The sequence below is a fragment of the Meriones unguiculatus genome, chromosome 14 (assembly GCF_030254825.1).
Source record: "Meriones unguiculatus strain TT.TT164.6M chromosome 14, Bangor_MerUng_6.1, whole genome shotgun sequence".
Taxonomy (NCBI): Eukaryota; Metazoa; Chordata; class Mammalia; order Rodentia; family Muridae; genus Meriones; species Meriones unguiculatus.
The window spans coordinates 78131259-78148625 of record NC_083361.1 but is presented as its reverse complement, the minus strand read 5'-3'; the positions used below and the strand labels follow the sequence as shown (position 1 = coordinate 78148625).

At 40.4% G+C, this 17367-nt stretch overlaps 1 protein-coding gene across 29 annotated transcripts in view; it reads right to left on the bottom strand.

The window, feature by feature from the left end:
• Nucleotides 1–17367, bottom strand: part of Dlg2 (discs large MAGUK scaffold protein 2) — a 1917798-nt gene that overhangs the window by 11657 nt on the left and 1888774 nt on the right. For 15 of the 29 annotated variants that reach the window (XM_060367555.1, XM_060367549.1, XM_060367553.1 and 12 more), the window contains 4 exons: nt 15957–15998; nt 9021–9071; nt 8164–8265; nt 6279–6451 (listed from right to left, as the gene is read on the bottom strand). In XM_060367555.1, coding sequence (XP_060223538.1) covers nt 6279–6451; nt 8164–8265; nt 9021–9071; nt 15957–15998 — 368 coding nt within the window. The remainder of the gene's footprint in view (nt 1–6278; nt 6452–8163; nt 8266–9020; nt 9072–15956; nt 15999–17367) is intronic. The other 14 variants (XM_060367550.1, XM_060367557.1, XM_060367554.1 and 11 more) reach the window with 1 other exon arrangement.

Below are 17367 nucleotides of genomic sequence, written 5' to 3'. Positions count from 1 at the left end.
GTTGCCACTGGCACCAAAGACCTGAAAAAACCCTTTGATATGCTGATTTTACATCTTTTGGATAAGTAGCCAGCAGTAGGACAGATGGTTCAGGCAGACCTAGTCTCGGTTTTCAAGATTTACTGTTTTTTTACTTACGTGTATGCATGCATGCGTGTTTGTGTGGGGGCATGTGTCTGTAGGTGCTGGCAGGTCAGAGGCGTTGGACCTCATGGAACTTGAGTTACAGACAGTTGAGAGTTGCCTGACGTAGGTGCTGGGAACTGAACTCAAGTCTTTTTCAAGAGCTGGAAGTACTCCTAACCACTGAGACATCTCTCCCGGCCTTGGACTTAATTTTGAAGTACTCCCATAGTGCTCCCTATGAGGGCTGCCCCAGCTCACATTTCCCTTAAAAAGATAACAGGATTTCTTTGCCTTCCTATCTACCCAGCATTTGCTTACTTTTTCTTTTTTATAATAGTTTTTTACTGGGGTGCAGTTGAAATGGTTTTGAGTTGTTTTTCTGATAGCCAATGATATTCACCGCTAACACATATTTCAGTCATTTGATGTCTTCTTTGAGAAGTGTCTATCCACACCACCTGCCTATTTCAAACAATTAGAGTAATTATTTTGTTAAGTGTTTAGAGTCCCTTATGTACATTTTGGATATCATCTCTGTTAGATGACTGGCTGACAGGTATTTTCTCCCATCCTCTGGGTTGTCTCCTTATTTTACTGTTTACGTTGCTGTATACTAACTTTTTAGTTTGATGTAATTGCATCTATCAATTTTTAATTATGTTTTCTGGGCTTTTAAGGTCCTACCCAATGTCTTGATGTTAACCTGCATTTTCCCCTACCAGTTAAAGAATTTCTGGTCTCACATTTAGGTCCACAACTCACTCTGAGAGGATTTTTGTCCATGTGTCTGATACTCTGTCTAAATCATTGTTGCTTTCATTAATATGGCTATGTGGTATGTCTTGAATTTGGGAATTGGGATCTTTGTTCTTTTTGCTCAATATGGTTTTGGCTGTGTTTCCTTTCCTTGTGCATGTGCTTCCATGTATGTTTAGGGTTGAATTACTTCAAGTTTTGTGAAGACTATCATTCATATTTTGATAGGGATTGTACTGTATCAGCACTGTGATTTTAGCAGTCTGTCAGTTACTTCTCTGTTGCTGCAATAAAATATCAGATAATAAAATGCAAACTTAAGAAAGGAAGGGAACAGTCCATCATGGCAGAGAAGTCACGGTGGCTGGAGCATGAAGTGACTGGCCACAGACAGGAAGCAGAGACAGGTAAATGCTGGTGTCCAGCTCTTTCTCTCTTAATGAAGTCTGAGACCCCGGGGGACCCTATGGAATCAAGCAGCCCACATTTAAGGAGGGTCTTTCCACAGCAATTAAACTTGCCTGAATAACACCTCCAGACATGCTGAGAGATTTGTTGCCCGTTCCATCAAACTGCCAATCAGGATTACCCATGGCGGGCAGTGGGGACCTTTCAGCAATGTTAGTTCTAGTCCATGAGCGTAAGAAGTCTTACTTTTTTTTTTTTTTTTATGACTCTTCAATGTCTTTTATCAGCGTCTTGTATTTTCTTGTGGAAATCTTTCACTTTCTTGGCTAAGCTTATTTCTAGGCACCTTGCTATTTTTATAGTAATTATAAATTGAATTGTTTTCACGGTTTCCTAGAAAATTAATAGAATGTAGAAAAACCTTCTGATATTTGTATATTTTGGTGCTTTACAAAATTAGTTTGTCAGTTTTATTTTTATGTGGATTGCTTTTATTTTAGCCCTGTGATGAAATCAACTATATTGAATGAACTTGATGTTCTCGATTCTTCTTTGTTCTTTTTCTTCTCTACTCTTCTGAGATAGGACCTTGATACACTGCTTAGATTGTTCAAAAACTTGTGCAATTATTATGCACCTATTATTGATTTCTCAAGTAGTTTAGACCTTATGGGTGAACTACCATGAATGGTTTGATTTAATGTTATTTTGTGAATAATGTTTGCATCTATGTGCACCATATTAATCTATGACTTTCTTTTTCTTTTATTGTTGTGTTCTTGTGTGGCTTTGGGAATAGGATAATGCTGGCTATAAAATGAATTTGGGAATTTCAGTCATATGAAGGAGGTAGAAAAGTTATCATTAGTAGTAATATTCTTTCTCTCTCCCTCCTTCCCTTTTTTAATTTCTTCGCTCTAAAGTTTTGAGCTAGGGTCTTGTGCAGCCCAGGTTGGCTTCAGACTTGCTGTATAGTTGAGGCTGCCCTTGAACTCTGGATCATATTTTCTCAGCCTCTGAAGTGCTGGTATTAAAAAAGCATGTACCACCATGACAGGCTTCATTAATTCTTCCTTAGAAGAATATTTGTGAAGCCATTGATCCTTAATTTACTTCCTTGGAAAACATTTTTTTCCCCCAATGTGTAACATGGCTTATTTTATTCCATGAGTTTCATTATTAGTACATACATATATGAAATGTCATAATATATTTTGATCATACTCAACCTTTATTACCCTCTCTTGTCCCAGTTCAATGGCCACTGGATCCCCATCCTCTTCCCAACTAGTACCTTTTTACTTAATGAATCCGTCTTTACTTACTTTAAATAGGGTTGGCTATAGGTGCTCAGGGGAGGTGTTATTTGCAGGAATGGGGAAACTTATTAATGGCTATGCCACTGATAACATCTTCTATCTTCCCCAGCAACCAGTAACTGCCTCTAGATTTTTAGAGAGAAGTGGGGCCTCATACACCCCCTTGGGAGACATTTTATTAGCAGCTTAGGTATTATTGGTTGTGATTGCTGTATTCAGACTTTTCATGTCCTCACAGTTCAATTTTGATAAGTAGCCATATGTATCCAGAAAATTTTCTCTATCATGCAGGGTTTTTGATGTATTATCATATCATTTTTCATTAAATTTCCCAATGATCCTTTGCATTTCTGAGGGGGATGGGATGTCTTCTGTTTCATCTTTAACTTTTAATTTAGTCATCTCTCTTTTCTTGGTTAGTATAGTTTAAGTTCTGTCAATTTTGTTTATCTTTTTGAAAGCCAACACTTTGGTTCAGGCATTTTTTGTATTGTCTCTACAGTCTTTGTACCGTCTACTTCTTGTATAATCATTGTTCTTTGTTTTCTTCCAGCAATCTCACTTAGTGTCCTTGCTTCTCTACTTAGTAAGAGCATTGTTTGGTTACTTATTGGAAATCTGTTTTTTCTTCTTTCCATTTAAGTGGCTGCTTACTGTTATTAACTTTGTAGTTCTTTATTGTTATAATTTTGGTATGTTGCATTGCTATCTTCATTTATGGGGGGGGGTATTTAGGTTTTTCTGATGTTTTCAAGAGTTAATCCTTGAATTCAATCCTCTGTTCACTTATAAAATTTCTTTTATTGTGGGCTTCTAGTTTTAATGACACATCCAGGACAACACTTCAATGGCTTTAAATTTGAATAGAATTGATGTGTGAATGTCTGTGAAATCCATTTGATTGATAATATAGGTGAACTCTATTGATTTTGTGTCTTGTTTTTGGTCTGGATGACTTTTTTCCATTGATAAAAATGGGGTGTTGTATTAGAGCCTGACTTCTCAGCTTTTCTACTATTGCAGTTGAGCCTGACTCGTGTTCTACTGTGCTGGGGACAGTCTTATAAAGGTGAGCCCTCTAACATTAACTGCATGTAGATGTACAATCTTTATGTATTTTTGTTGCATTACTCCCTTAAGCACTATATAATGATGCTCTTTGTCTCTCTGTAACTGGCCCCTCCCCATGTAGTATCTTAATTTGTAGCCCAGGCTGTCTTGAAACTTTCACTCTCTTGAATGCTGATGTTACAGACATGTATCATCACACTTGACTATGTCTTGTTTTAGGTTTTGTTTTTCTCTTTTTTAGTATCCGTGAGGCTAGTCTAATGGTCATGAATACCTCAGTCGTTCCTAGACTTCCTGGGTACCCATTTCTCCTTGATTTTTAAAGGCTGATCATGCTAGGTACGGTTTTCTTTTTCTTCCAGACTTGGGCTACCTCACTGTGTTCCCTCTTACGCTGTAGAATTTTTGTTGAGAAATCTTGTTAGTCTAATGATAATCTCTTGAAAGTTTTTTCTAGCAGATTAAAAAATTGTTTTGTACTTTTGGTATCTTGTATACTACACAATATTCTAATATTCCGTGGTAAAGTTTTATGTTTGTCATACTTATTTCAGGGCCCTATGAGCTACCTATTCTTTTATATATTCATAGATTTTTTTTTCTGTTGCTTTCTGTGTCCTGAAGTCTTTTTTTCTCCCCATCTTTTGTGCTTTTGAAATTAGGATATTTGTTTATTTAATGGCTCTGTATATTTTCAATATTCTCAGCACTCCTTTTGTTTGACTGGGCCATTTCAAAGAAACTGTCTTCCTGTTCATATAATCTTTATCCATTTGATCTAAGTGGTTATTGAGGTTACCAATTGCAGTTTTTTCAAAATTATAAAAAAAAATTACGTATATGAATTTTTGCCTGGTAAGCAAAAGGTGTTTCCTCTTTCACTGTTGATGCTGTTACTATCAAAATCCAGGCCTGGTAGCCTGGGTAGTCATGACAGTCTAAAGTATGTTTCCTCTGACCAGTAGTATGACTTCAGGTGCAGCATTGGCAGAGGGAAGAACTATGAAACGCCCTCAGTGATGTTCACTGACAGTCTTGACAAGGTATAGTGGTGGGTAGCAGTATGTATGAGGGCAGGAGCAGGAATCATGATGCTCTTTGATGGTGTCTGCACAGGAGCAGGACCTCAGCCAGAGTCCCTTGTGAGAAAGAGATGCCCTTTGATGATGTGACAGTTGGAGCTTTTGTTGTTGTCTTTCAACTCTAGTGCCTCTCTGGGATTGAGGATATGTGGGACATGGATATCTGGGCAAAGTTTTGTTTTTCCTCTTTGGTGTCTCTGTCTTTGTGTGCCTATGGTCAAAGAGACAGCTATTCTCTCCAGCACCACATGGTGCCTGCCTTCAGCCCAGGCACTAGCATGACGCCACACGTGATAGAGCACATCTTTCCCCTGTCTATGTCTCAACCCCCATCCCTTACAGTGCAGGTTACTCAAGAGGCTCAGGTCACAGCCACTGTGCTTAGTTAGGCTGAATTCACAAGCCAGCTACCCCTAAATGATTAGAGCAGAACAAATGTGGGGTTTTAAAAGAGGAGATTTTTCTGACCCCAAGAGGAGTCCAAAATCAGACAAGTAGCTTTCTTTTCTAGATGTCTTCTGGGGAAAGAGGTGAAATCCTTTTCCAAAATAAGGCTGCTCATCATAGAGGATTTCCGGCTGCTCATCATAGAGGAATTTTCCTGTAGGCAGAACTGCCAGCATCTACACAGCAAGGGTTTGCTGGGAAGCTCTTTTCAACTCTTATTCCTGCCAGGAAGACACATCCTCTAGTTTTGGAGATGTCTCGCTTTTATTCCATGCTATTGTCCCAGATCTGGAGTCTTCCATGCTTCTTCTCCCCCCCACCCCCAACCCCGATTTTCAGTTTTCTCTTACCCCACTTACCTTAATGGAACTATATACCTGTTACTTTGGGTCTCTGTGGAGGAGGTGAGTTGTTTAATTCATCAGTATATCAAAAGGGAGGTAGCATCAAAAAGAGGGGTCATGCTGAGCCAAACAATCAGACAATTGTTTTCTTCCTCTGAATTATGCATGTGTCTTTAGAGGAGATAGGCTCTATCTATGGGCAGATCTTAAAGGCAGATCTTAAAGTGGTTTCCCATCCTAGTCTCCCTCTAATATTCCCCTCTATTCTATGCTTCTGATATTCTCAAGAATGGAATTGCAACATCAGTGCCTCTTCTGAGTCAAAATTGCTGGCAGCAACAGGCTAGACCATTCTTCCACGAATCTCCCTTCCACTATGACAATGTTAAGTTTTCAGAGAGAAAAAGAACAGCTTATCTAGGTAACTAAGGGTAACAAAGCTCCCTTAGTAAATTCTGTGTTATTTTCCTAGGTCACATAGTGAGCCAAGAACAAATCAAGTCCCCATTATCCACAGGCTGTTAGCTGTCTTTGGCCTAATGGGTCTCCTCTCTTTCCTTCATCCACAAGTCAGTCAGAATATTTTATTTAAATTAAAGATTAAAGACACGGCTTTAAGGTAACTCTCTGCATGGATATTAATTTGCAATCAGGAAGGAGCAAAGACCAAAGAAGTTAGCTACCAGAAACCTTCAGGGGAGTCAGGATAGGACAAGCAAACGTACCCTTTCTGCTACAAATCTCACAGACTGCACACTGGTTCCATATAAATTGTCATTGTACTGGCCAGCTTCTATGAATTTGTGCTCTTGGATATCTTTCTCCATTTGTTCTCTAGAAATGACAAAGTGATAGTCTCTGCCGTCAACTTCGTAGTCACGCTTTGGCCTCGTAGTATCTTTATAAAAGAAGAAATAATGAAGGTAAGATGAACTTATCACATGGAAAGGAAGTTAAATTATATTTTCTCTACTAATCCTTCAGCACAGATACACGGATATATGTCATATGTAATATGATGGGCCATAATATAGCAACAAGTGACAGTCTTACCATCCAGATAAGCAATGATGAAACAGGACAAAATACAAGAAATAACTTGTTTCAGGTATCAAACAGCAGACAAGGCACAGTTGTAATTATAAAGGATTAGAGACATGTGAGGGCAAGTTTCTATTTATCCTTCCTCTGATGCTGTGTCTAAGTGGAGAGTCCGGAGGCCACTCAGTTGTAAAAGACACTGCAGTTCATGTAAAATTGGACAGTTGGCTATTTGAGGACTGCCTTCAAAAGTCTAAAAGCAAGTTACAAGTACAACAAGCTGGTCTGTCAGCACATTGTTGCTTAAAAAAAAACAAAACAACAAAATCCAGACTCTCAACAAGATAGCACCACACCCTAGAGTGAGGCTGCATGAATGTAATTCTAGCACTCAGGATTCATAAGCAAGGTCATGAGTTCCAGACCAGTAGGGACTACATAGTGAGATCCTGTTTTCAAGTAACCACTACCACAAAATTTATAGCACCACAGCACAGAGAGCACATAGATTATTAAAGTCGAAAGGAAAATGTACCATGTACTTAGGAGGTAAGAAGACCATATAATTATGAATATGTTTAAATATGTTTAAAATAGGCTTAAAATTACGTATAGTAATGTATAGTTTAGGTGGGACCGAAAGTCATCAAATCTAACAATTTTATGTTAATGTTTTGTTAGGGAGACGACGGGAAAATAGCTATATAACTTTAAAAAGTTAACATATGTTCAATCTTGAAGTTGATTAAAGGTAAGATAATTTTATTTCTAAATATATTCACTATAGTAATTTATAAAATATAATCCATAATATCAAAAGAGGAAAGGAAATCCAAAATGTCTATACATTTTTCAGTGAATATAATTATTTTAAATGTTAGATTTAAAAATGTATTGGGAGAAAGAATGAATATATTTTAGTATTTTAGTATTATGTGATATTCTATATGCTTCATGATTCTTTGGTTAACTAATTTTTTTTAAATTCTGTAAAATAAATATGTACTTATTACCATAGAACAGTGCTATTCATGAAAGAGGAAGAAAAACAGGAAAAGAAGAAGGGAATTGTGTGCAAGGTGGGAGGGCAAGTGGCAATGATGATGTTTAAAGTTCTTCGGATTCTGTTCTCTCGGCTGTGGTCAACAAGCTTCCACTTGCCTCTTCCCACCTGAAGACCGCTTGGCATGAGTCACTCAGAGACAATTTCACTGTGTGGTTTTGCTTCTGATCGCCCTTGCTCAATGGATAAGGGTGTCACAGTTGCATTTCAGCCAATCTAGAATAACTCACTGGGGCTTATAAAGAGCATGTTGTCTCAAGTGCTAGGGGACGTTCCAGGAGATCTTGATATCTTCCAGGGATGAAGGTCAGTCCTTATCAACAGGAAACAGTACGTGACAGCCCAGATGAAAAGTGTTAGGCGGATATACTAAGTCCCGCGCTCAGATAATAGGTAACCGATGACATATGAATCACACCAGAGACACTCCTTGAGGGGCAGGATTATGTTTGATTATCCATCGAGGATTCACGTTTTGGCCCAGAGAAAAGAAAAGGGATACTTACGAGGCACACAGGAGCCAAATTTATCAGGAAATTCAGATATCAAGTCGTCATTGATTCGATCCTTCATGGGGCCCAGGATAATCACTGGCCGGGTGTAGTTTACTGCAGGGAGGGAAAGGAAGATGCAAACGCTGCAATTCAAATGCAGTCCAGCCCCTCTTCAGAAGTGATTCCTCATGGCAGAGGGCCAGCAAGTTGCTCTAAGCCTTATCCTGGGGTGAACTACTCCTAGAACCCTGCACGCAGGATTGCACGTTTAGCCCTCAGGATGCTGCTGTTTGGATTTTTACTAACAGACAATAAAGCACCCGCAGCAGCTGCCAATGGAAAGGAGGAGGAGTTTTGCTTCTTCCAGACTTTAACTACCCCATGTCAAAACACGTGGATTTAGGGAGCCTAGGGGCAAAAAAAGCCAACCAGCCTTTTGGCCATTATTTAAAGTCATTGTTAATAGTAACAACACTTCATGTATGTGCACTTTTTTTCCTCAGCTAAAAATACTGTCTGTGCTCCGCTGGGGACTCTGTGATTCCCTTGTGTGTTAGAAGGTATTTTAGACTATTTGATGCAAGTCTCCATCTGATGCTTCAATTTTCTCTGCAACACTTCTATCGGCCTCTATCAGTCCCTTCCAAAACTGGGCTGGCATCAGCTTCCTGGAAGCTGTTTTCCATCCGTCCTGCAGCTCAGGGCCTTCTATGATTTGGACATGGGCCTTTTTATTGAGATCCCACCTCTCAAGGACTGTTCTGTCCCTCTGGGAGCCGTTACTGAGCCTGTGTCTGAGTATTAAGCTGAGTTTGATGTCACCTGTCATAGCCTGGAAATCAGGAACTTGGGTATGCCGGGGAACTTACTTTCCTGCCTTGTGACAGGCTCATAGGAAAGAATGAGATCTTCTTGTCCTCCTGAGAAGAAAAGAAAGGAAAATTACAGTTAACAAACAGCCAGCCACGGCCGATAACTACAGTTCCTGTTTCAAAACACAGGAAACGCACAGTTGAGGGTTAATTTTCCTTGCACTCCCTCCTTGAACCATTCAAAAATGCCTCCATCCTCATAAAACTCTGAAGCCTGGCTATTGCACAGCCATAACTTTAAGTGATAATGTGCTGCTAGCTCTCTGCAGTGAGGGAGTGATCTGAAGGAGTGCTTTTTATCTGACATTAGAAATGGTGTGCCATGCCCTCACACCAAGCCTTACAAATAAAGCTACTTAGGAGAGGTCCATCCCATAATGCCACGCTACTTCATCAGGATTTCTGATCCTTGTAATTCATCTCCTATTTTATTTTCCTGAGTATGTGGTCCAAAAGCATGTGTCTATTTCATTTAAGACATAGAAACTTTGTGAGAATATTATTACAGGATGCTAGGGGTTTAGTCTAATACTGAGTCATCAGGAGTCTGCCCTTGGTCAGTTTAATTAGATTTAAATTGAGGACACTGGGGTTATAGCTGTGGGACAGAGCATGTACTTAACATGTGGGAGACCTACTTCAAGCCCTGGTCCCTCTCCAAGTTGAAAGGTGTGTCCTAGGCAGTTGGTTAAGACTGCTGCTAACTCGTGTCCCGAGGCCTCAGAATGAAAACTAAGGTAAGCAATGCTGTAAAAATGCCAGCATTTCCACCAGCATCTGTTGCATGTCCTCTGCCTTAGGGTGGGCCTTGAGCCAACTGATTACTCTAGAGAGCTAATTTCAGCTTTGTTTAGCAATTAGTTTTAAATCAAATTGATACACTAGCTCAAATAGTTGGTCATAGGGTTGTCCCAGTCCATCTGCAAATCCCAAACCTTCTGCTCCTATATTTGCATTAGGTTTAGCGTTGACCAGTCTTTGGTGTGAGAACAGGGTAGGGATGTTGGAAACAGTTCAGTGTCTGCTTGAGGAGACACTGGAGGAGGAGTGGGATGGGAGGTGCTCTTTGCCAAGGCCAAAAGAGAGTGAACCTCATTGTTCTGTACTATAGAGTCCATGGACTGACCATCCCAAACAGTCTGTCACTACCAGTTTCTCTTTCATAGCTCCACTGTGGAAACTGCATAGACGGTTTTGGTAACTGCAGTTGATTTGGGTAATTCTTTATGATATGTTTGTAATTGTAGAGAGCCTTGGTAGTGGTAAGAAATGGCTACCAACTGAAGTCACTTTTACCTTTACCCCAAAGAGGACTTATTGCTGGGACTGGCACTGCTAGGCCATACTATATCTTGAAGGGACAAGGAGACTTGCTCCACATCTGCCCTAGAAGGGCTTAGGACAAACCCTTATGTCTGAGAAAGGCATCAGTGTGGGATGTTTCAGAATTTTATGTACTCAGGGAAAGAATCAAACACAAAAATCAGAGTTGAGGTGGGGAAAAAGAGACTGATGTTAAAGTCCCAGTCATCTGATCTGCAGATATACTGACATGCAGAAGGTGGGGGAGGGGGGAGTTTGTGGAGAAAAAGTTTGAGGGACAGTAGCATGGTTCACCCATGGTGGCAATGCTTGACTCTGACTTCATAGGGAAGGCTTGGTCAAATAGTCTGAATGGAGAATCCTGAGAAGGAGACAGAGCTGCAGGTGTCAGGGGCCAATATCAGAGGCTGCCTGCTACACTGGTTGTTCCATGAAAAATGCCATCCGCCACTGTGACTCAAGTGTTTAAAGATGTCAGAAGTCACGTTGTGATTTCCGTTGTAAAGAACAAGATGAGTAATGAGCCCAAAGGAAGACTTTATTCTGTGTGTCTGTGAATATAATCATTTCATTTTGGGAAATATAGCTTCCTCTAAATAAATATAATACGTCATGCTTCTATTTGAATCTCTTTCCAGTCATCTTGCAGATCACCCCAATGGGATCTTCTGGACGCAAATCTTAAATAACATCTGATGTCAGTCTGCATCATTGTGATTCAGAAAACTGGGACAAGCCCAGACTTTCTTTTATGACAGAATTGTTTGTCCAGTGGTTTTTAATATGCTTCTTATGGAAGGAACTGGTTTTCATTTAGAGCAGGTGGTAATGTAGCATCCTCTATGCATCCTGGCCCTTATGGACCTGTTCAAGCAGGTACTGTGTGTACATGGGAAGTGGTTGGAGAAGCCATGAGGTTGAGGCTATGTGAGACATATGGATTCAGCACCTTAACTCAGTTTCCATGCTCCAGTTTAAAAAACAAAACAGCCTAATGAGTAGTAGAAAAGAAAGAGTGGAAACAGCCATTCTTACAGCAAAAAAGAGAGAAAAATGCACCTCTCTATCTCATTCTGCAGGACACAAGGGGCTTTCCTTTCCTATCATTTTGGCGGCTTGTTTTCTTGGTAGTTGGTACTCTGGTGACCCATTCTATAGATGGAGAAGCTGAATTTGATGAGGCCCATTTGCTCTTAGTATATAGCCGAACCATGATTTAAATTCACAGCTGTTTTTCTCCGTTGGGTATTTCATACTGTCTTAGGAGGGCGGGAGGTGTAGACTTCTCCATGGGAGTCACTGCAGTGAACCAAGGGCATGGCTCTGAAAAGAGGGCAGGATCACGGAGAGGCCCGCAGAGGTCCGCCCACAGACACCCGCACTTCAGCTTTCCCTTGCTCTCTGTTGATATATCACCTCTGCAGTCATCCTTAGTAATTTTTTTTCCTCTTTTTTCCTCACAAGAGTTTGGCACTTAGAATAACAGCTGGCAAAAGGTACAAACCATGCTCAGTCTTATTTTGGCAACGCTGTTGGCTGGCAGTGGGCAAACAGCGCAGGCTGAGGGGTTTGTTGCCGTCAGACACTTGGCAGAGTTGTTTTCTAACAGACTCTGTACAACTCTGGATGTGGGGATCAAGAACCCATTGCAGTGAAGTGTGGCTAGAGCAAGACTCCAGTGCTCCTTACCCAGAGACCCCCCCCAAAAAAAAAGCTTCTGTTTTTCTGGGTTCTTGGAAACAAGAGAGGGAGTAGGGGAGTTGTATTTAAAGTTCTTAATTTGGTTCTTAATGCTCACACCTGACAGCTGTTCTGAATCAGGCTGAGAACGTTAGCATCAGAAAAGTTTAGGGTGGCGAGTAAGGACCTTGTGGAGGCACTCCTCCATTCTGTGCTCTCAAGGGGCAGCATACAGAAGTCACTGCCTGGACTGCTGATGAGCTTCAGTGTAGCCACAAAAGTCTTTCATGGGTATTTCTTAGTTTTTCTTTTATGACTCCGGATGTTTTGCCTGCATGTATGTCTGTACATTATGCCTGGTGCCTGTGGAGGCCAGAGAGGCTATTGCACCCTCTTGAAACAAACATTTACAAACAGTCGTAAATCTCCATGTGGGTACTTGGAATCAAACTCAGGTCTTCCGGAAGAATAGCAAGTATTCTTAACTGCTGAACCATCTCTCTGGCTCCTTTATACAATTCTTCAATCAGCTTCAATTGGTTACAGTTGACATCTTGATTTACATCGATTCCTTAGCTCTGTTTCCATGAGATAGTCAAAAGATTAAATTGCTCAGCCAAAAAACCAGGCTTAGTGCACAGTTAATGCTGGAAGCAGTTTTAGTCTTAATAATATGATCCATGGTACAGAATGGTGGCAACGTATTGGGCGAAACAGCAAGAAGCTGGGGTTACAGAACAGAGGGTGGAGGGAAGCGTTCATGGAGCCAGAATCACAAGCTCTCCTTGCAACTTCAGGGCCACCACTTCCTGGTGAGCTCCACAGCCTCTTAGAGCTCTGGCTGCCTCCTGTGCAAAGTAGGCTGTCAAGATACGACCTACCTACCCACAGTTTCATCGCAGAAGTCAACCGAGACAGTGAAGTTGAATGGATTAAAGGCAGCTGAGGGCAGTGCTTGTGAAAAGTGGAGCAGGATGGAGAATATGAGAGCCATGGCCACCGACTGCTTCGGAGAAGTCTTGGGTCTCCTCTCCCAGAGACCGTACTCAGGTCATTTCCTCGAGATCCTCATTTGGAAAATCCTAATTTAATTGATGAATGCCGATGGACAGGAAGGATAATGGTCAACTCCCGTACATCCGTTATGTGTAAAGAGCTTGACGGGGCTTTGAGAGGTGGCTCTTCAGCTGTGGGGGTTTGCTTGGTCTTGACAATACCTGCTTGGTATTTATTGCCTCCCAATACAAGGGCACTTGGAAGGTACATACAGAAAGGCCAAAAATGTGAGCCTTAACTTCACTACTTTATTGGCAGATAAAAATTTGGAACTATTCAATAGTTCAGGTTTTGAAGTGGTATTTTGTATAATTAGGCAATGTGCATGCTAATTTCATCTTAGCTGCTGATCAATATAGTTCTACTTGGAAAAATTATTCTGTAATGCTTTACTTGGTGTGGTGGATGTCTGAATTATGTTTAAAAGTGGAGGTGTGGAGGGATGCCTGTGTAGGGACGTGTCTCCAGAGTGCAGTGTGAATGGGGTTTTGCTCACTGCGCAGTATTAGCTTTGGACTATCTTGTATCACTCAGTTTTTATAAAGTTACCTTTGTATCCAGATTGAACAGGCAGTGTTTTCACATTTGCAAAGTGTCTTTCCATATTCATTTGCATTACTATTTATGAGACATAAAACTAGTCTCAATTACAGCAAAAGGCAGAAATTTACTACAAAAAATACAGCCTATTTTTAATCAAAGTTGCCTCGTTCTAGAACACATGTCTTGGCCATACTTCTGACTTTTTGTCATGGCATTGCCCCTCACAGAAAGTTCCTTTCTCCTTTTTGCCAAGTGCTCTTCTTTCTAAAGCTTAGCACATAGGTCGCTTCCTGTCTGTAGGACACTTCCTATCTGAAATGATGCATCTGTTGTCCTGGAGTCAAACTCTTATCCTGGTCTCAGCAGTTCCTGTTCTGATTCCTAGTACATGTACACTGATATCTAGGCTTGATGGATTTTCATATTGGGTTTTATAGTGCTGAGAAAGGTGACCTTGTATGTAGCAGTTGTCAAATGAACCAGTGTGTGTCCCTCCTACCTTTGGACAGACTCTTGCATGATTGAGCCTCTGTAATCTGAGACCTGAATGTAATGTTTATATACCATGTCTGCTTTGCTATCATCATGATTCAAACTTCAACTCCCTCTCTTCTCATAGGAATTTTACACTGTAGAGAATTGCTTCCTTTATTCCCTCAGTGAATATTTGTGTACAGCTATAGTTTGGGAGGGAAAAGAATGATTGGTGTCATCACAGCACATCATTCTAACAGCTTACTAACTTCTGTGACTTAATGGTTCTAGGAAAGGTATGCTAAAAGTAATTTTCCAAAGGGGAAGGTAGTTACTATAGATATATCCCATGAAGAGGACTGTAAAACAAGGCATGCCATTTTCCTTTCCTCTAGTGTCTACTGAATGGGGGAAGAGTTCTTGAAAACTGAAAACTAAGGAAATTAGTGTCAGTGATCTTCATGAAAACTAACAGGTCGCTTTGCTCCGTATGAAAAATCAAGGGTGGCTCATGGAATCAGAGAGATAAGCTATGGTCCTTCCTTCTTGGCTAGTTTCTGAATTGAAAATCAGTGAGAAATGGGAGAGGCAATATTTTTTATCCTAATGTGGGGTTAATCATAAGAGTAGGAAGAGTGCAACCACGTTAAGTACAAGAACTCTGACTCCCTCCATCAGCGAGATTTGATGGAATTTTCTCCTGTAATAAAACTCCCATCAATATGACAATCATGCGATTTTAATATTCTGCCTGGGCATCATATCACAATTTTGTCAATTCAGTCTTTGGTCTGTGTCACCTTCCTTCCCTGACCCTATTGTTACCTGACATCTATCTCTTGTGTGTGTTTTCTACTGGCCACCAGCCTCCTTCTTCAAAACCCTTCTCAAACTCTAGATTATACCTACTAATCAGCACCCTGCCTCAAAAAGCATGGCTCTATAATGTATCATACTATAGCAGGGTGGGACAGGATGCCCCAAACAACTTTACTTTTCAATTAATATTCAAGCAAAAGACAATACCAATTTCTGCATTGGTATTTATTTCTGTGGGTCATGTATTGGCCCTTGAAAATTGTTTTTGGGTAACCTGTTTGGCTAAGGAGTGCAAATTAAAATTAAAGACATCGTAAGGATCTCAGTGGTAACAGGTACCTATATCAGTCACCAAAGACCAGTAAGTAGGCAGCTAGAAACTATGAGGGCTGATTAGAAGGATGTGCTTGTCGTTTGGTGAATATTTCCATACACTAAGCAAATGGCTTGACCGGAGAACATTTAAAAATAGTCACCTACCTTAATGACCTAAAAAGTTTTAAAAATTCTTTCAGCATTAGATGAAGCATTTTCATAAATTTCTCAACTATTCCCCAAAGTAAGGTTAGACGCATAGATAAGCTATGTGTCTTAAAATATTAATCAAGGAGAAAGTGATACAAAAGACACCTGATTTAGAAGGAACACTGTAATTTAGAAATATTTCTGTTCCAGGAGCAGAAGGGAAAAGGCAAAAAGAGAAGAATAGAATCATGACTCTCTTTCCTCCTACAGAGAGGTTAAATTGATTTACGGTGATAGAATGTCAAATCCTCCACCATGGGGTCTCAACCAGCTGAGGTTTTGAATTAGTATTACAAAATCTGTGCTTGCATTCACAAATCATGTCAGGGTCCACTGATGGCCCCTGTGTCATTTGTATCTTTCCACATCAAATGCTGATTTCATTTCAAGCCATTTGCTTTGGAGAAGGATGACAAAAAAAAATAGCAGCAGTTGGAAAGAATCTGAAATGACTACCGCAGGCAATGGGGGCAATGGCAAAGAAAAGATCCACAAGCCCAAGCAGTAACTTACGGCAGCTACTTTCGCTATCGCTGGCATTAGAAGAGACGTGTTCTGCAAGGACAGCACAGCAAATTAAAGAAGGATCAAGCATCAGAGAGCAGCCAGAACGGAAAGGACACACCCATGCAAAGCTACTGGAAATGTGAGCAAAGGCAAGTGAAAGGCCGCAGAAGAGATCGCACTAGAGAATCCAGAGAAGAGGAAGATGAAAACTTTATTGCCAGTTTACACGATACTTCTGTTCCTTCCTTTTTATCAAATAAAAAGTACCTTTTACTATCAAACAATAACAACCCAGGTGATGTTCTTTCTGTAAATACTATGACACATCCATTGAGTGGTAGAGGGAAGGACAGTGTGTGCCCACTGTTATGTAGGCAATTCTCAGTATTTCTGTTTTAGCCCTTAATTATTTGGAAGGAAGGCTAAGTTTGCCAACTTGGGAGTCCCTTCAATTTTATTTTCAATTTAAATACCTTGCAAGAGAATCCACAGGTCTAAAGGGATTCTTGAAGCTCTTTCCCGCTTCAGTGAGTAGAAAATATGGGAGGAAGCAGGAAGTCCCTGAGAAATGGTTCATGACTTAGTTTTTATTCTATGATCCTTGCTTGAATAGCTATTAAATTCTGGGAGAATGGAGCAGGCAGAAGAGAAATGGCCTGATATCCAGGGCAGGATCTGGTATGAATTATGTTTAACTCATCCTGAAGGACCTGGCTAACACACAGAGGTGTGCATGTATGTCGTTCAGCTGATGAGTCAGTTATGTAAAACTTAGCAACTTCGAATGTTACTGTACTGAAATGATATATACGTGACGACCTCACTTTAAACTATTTGGCAATACGTAAAGAGAGAGAGAAAAAAAAGATACATTATTCTCAACAGCAAAAAAACCCCAAAGTGCTTTAAAATGCTTTGATATATACATTTTTGCCTGCTCATGGGATTGATTCTATAGCACAAACCATTCCTCTCTGTGTGACTTTATGGAAAGAGCTTTGCTGTTAATTTGGGCATCCATTTATCAAGTCCAAGGACTCACAGGAAAGGGCTGGATGAGCCCATGAAAGGCCACTGTCTATCAGTGAGCACACAGTAAAGATGTGAATGATAGGGCAGGGCACCTTCACTGGACATTCTTGTCTTACCTACTTTGAAGCTGTGTTGTAGGGGGTAGCTTTTTGTTTTTCCCCTCAGCAATTGGATCTGTTCAGTTTTTAAAGAGTAAGCAAACATCTGGACATTCTGGACCCAACAGGGCATTACATACTTTATTTTTTTTTTAAACGATGTTTGCTATTAGCGATATGCTAAAACAATCCCTTCCCTTCCAAATTGAAAGCATAAATTCCCCCAGGTGGTGCTTGATGCCTTCCAGATGATTCTAAAATTGATGTTTAAATTTCATACCACATTC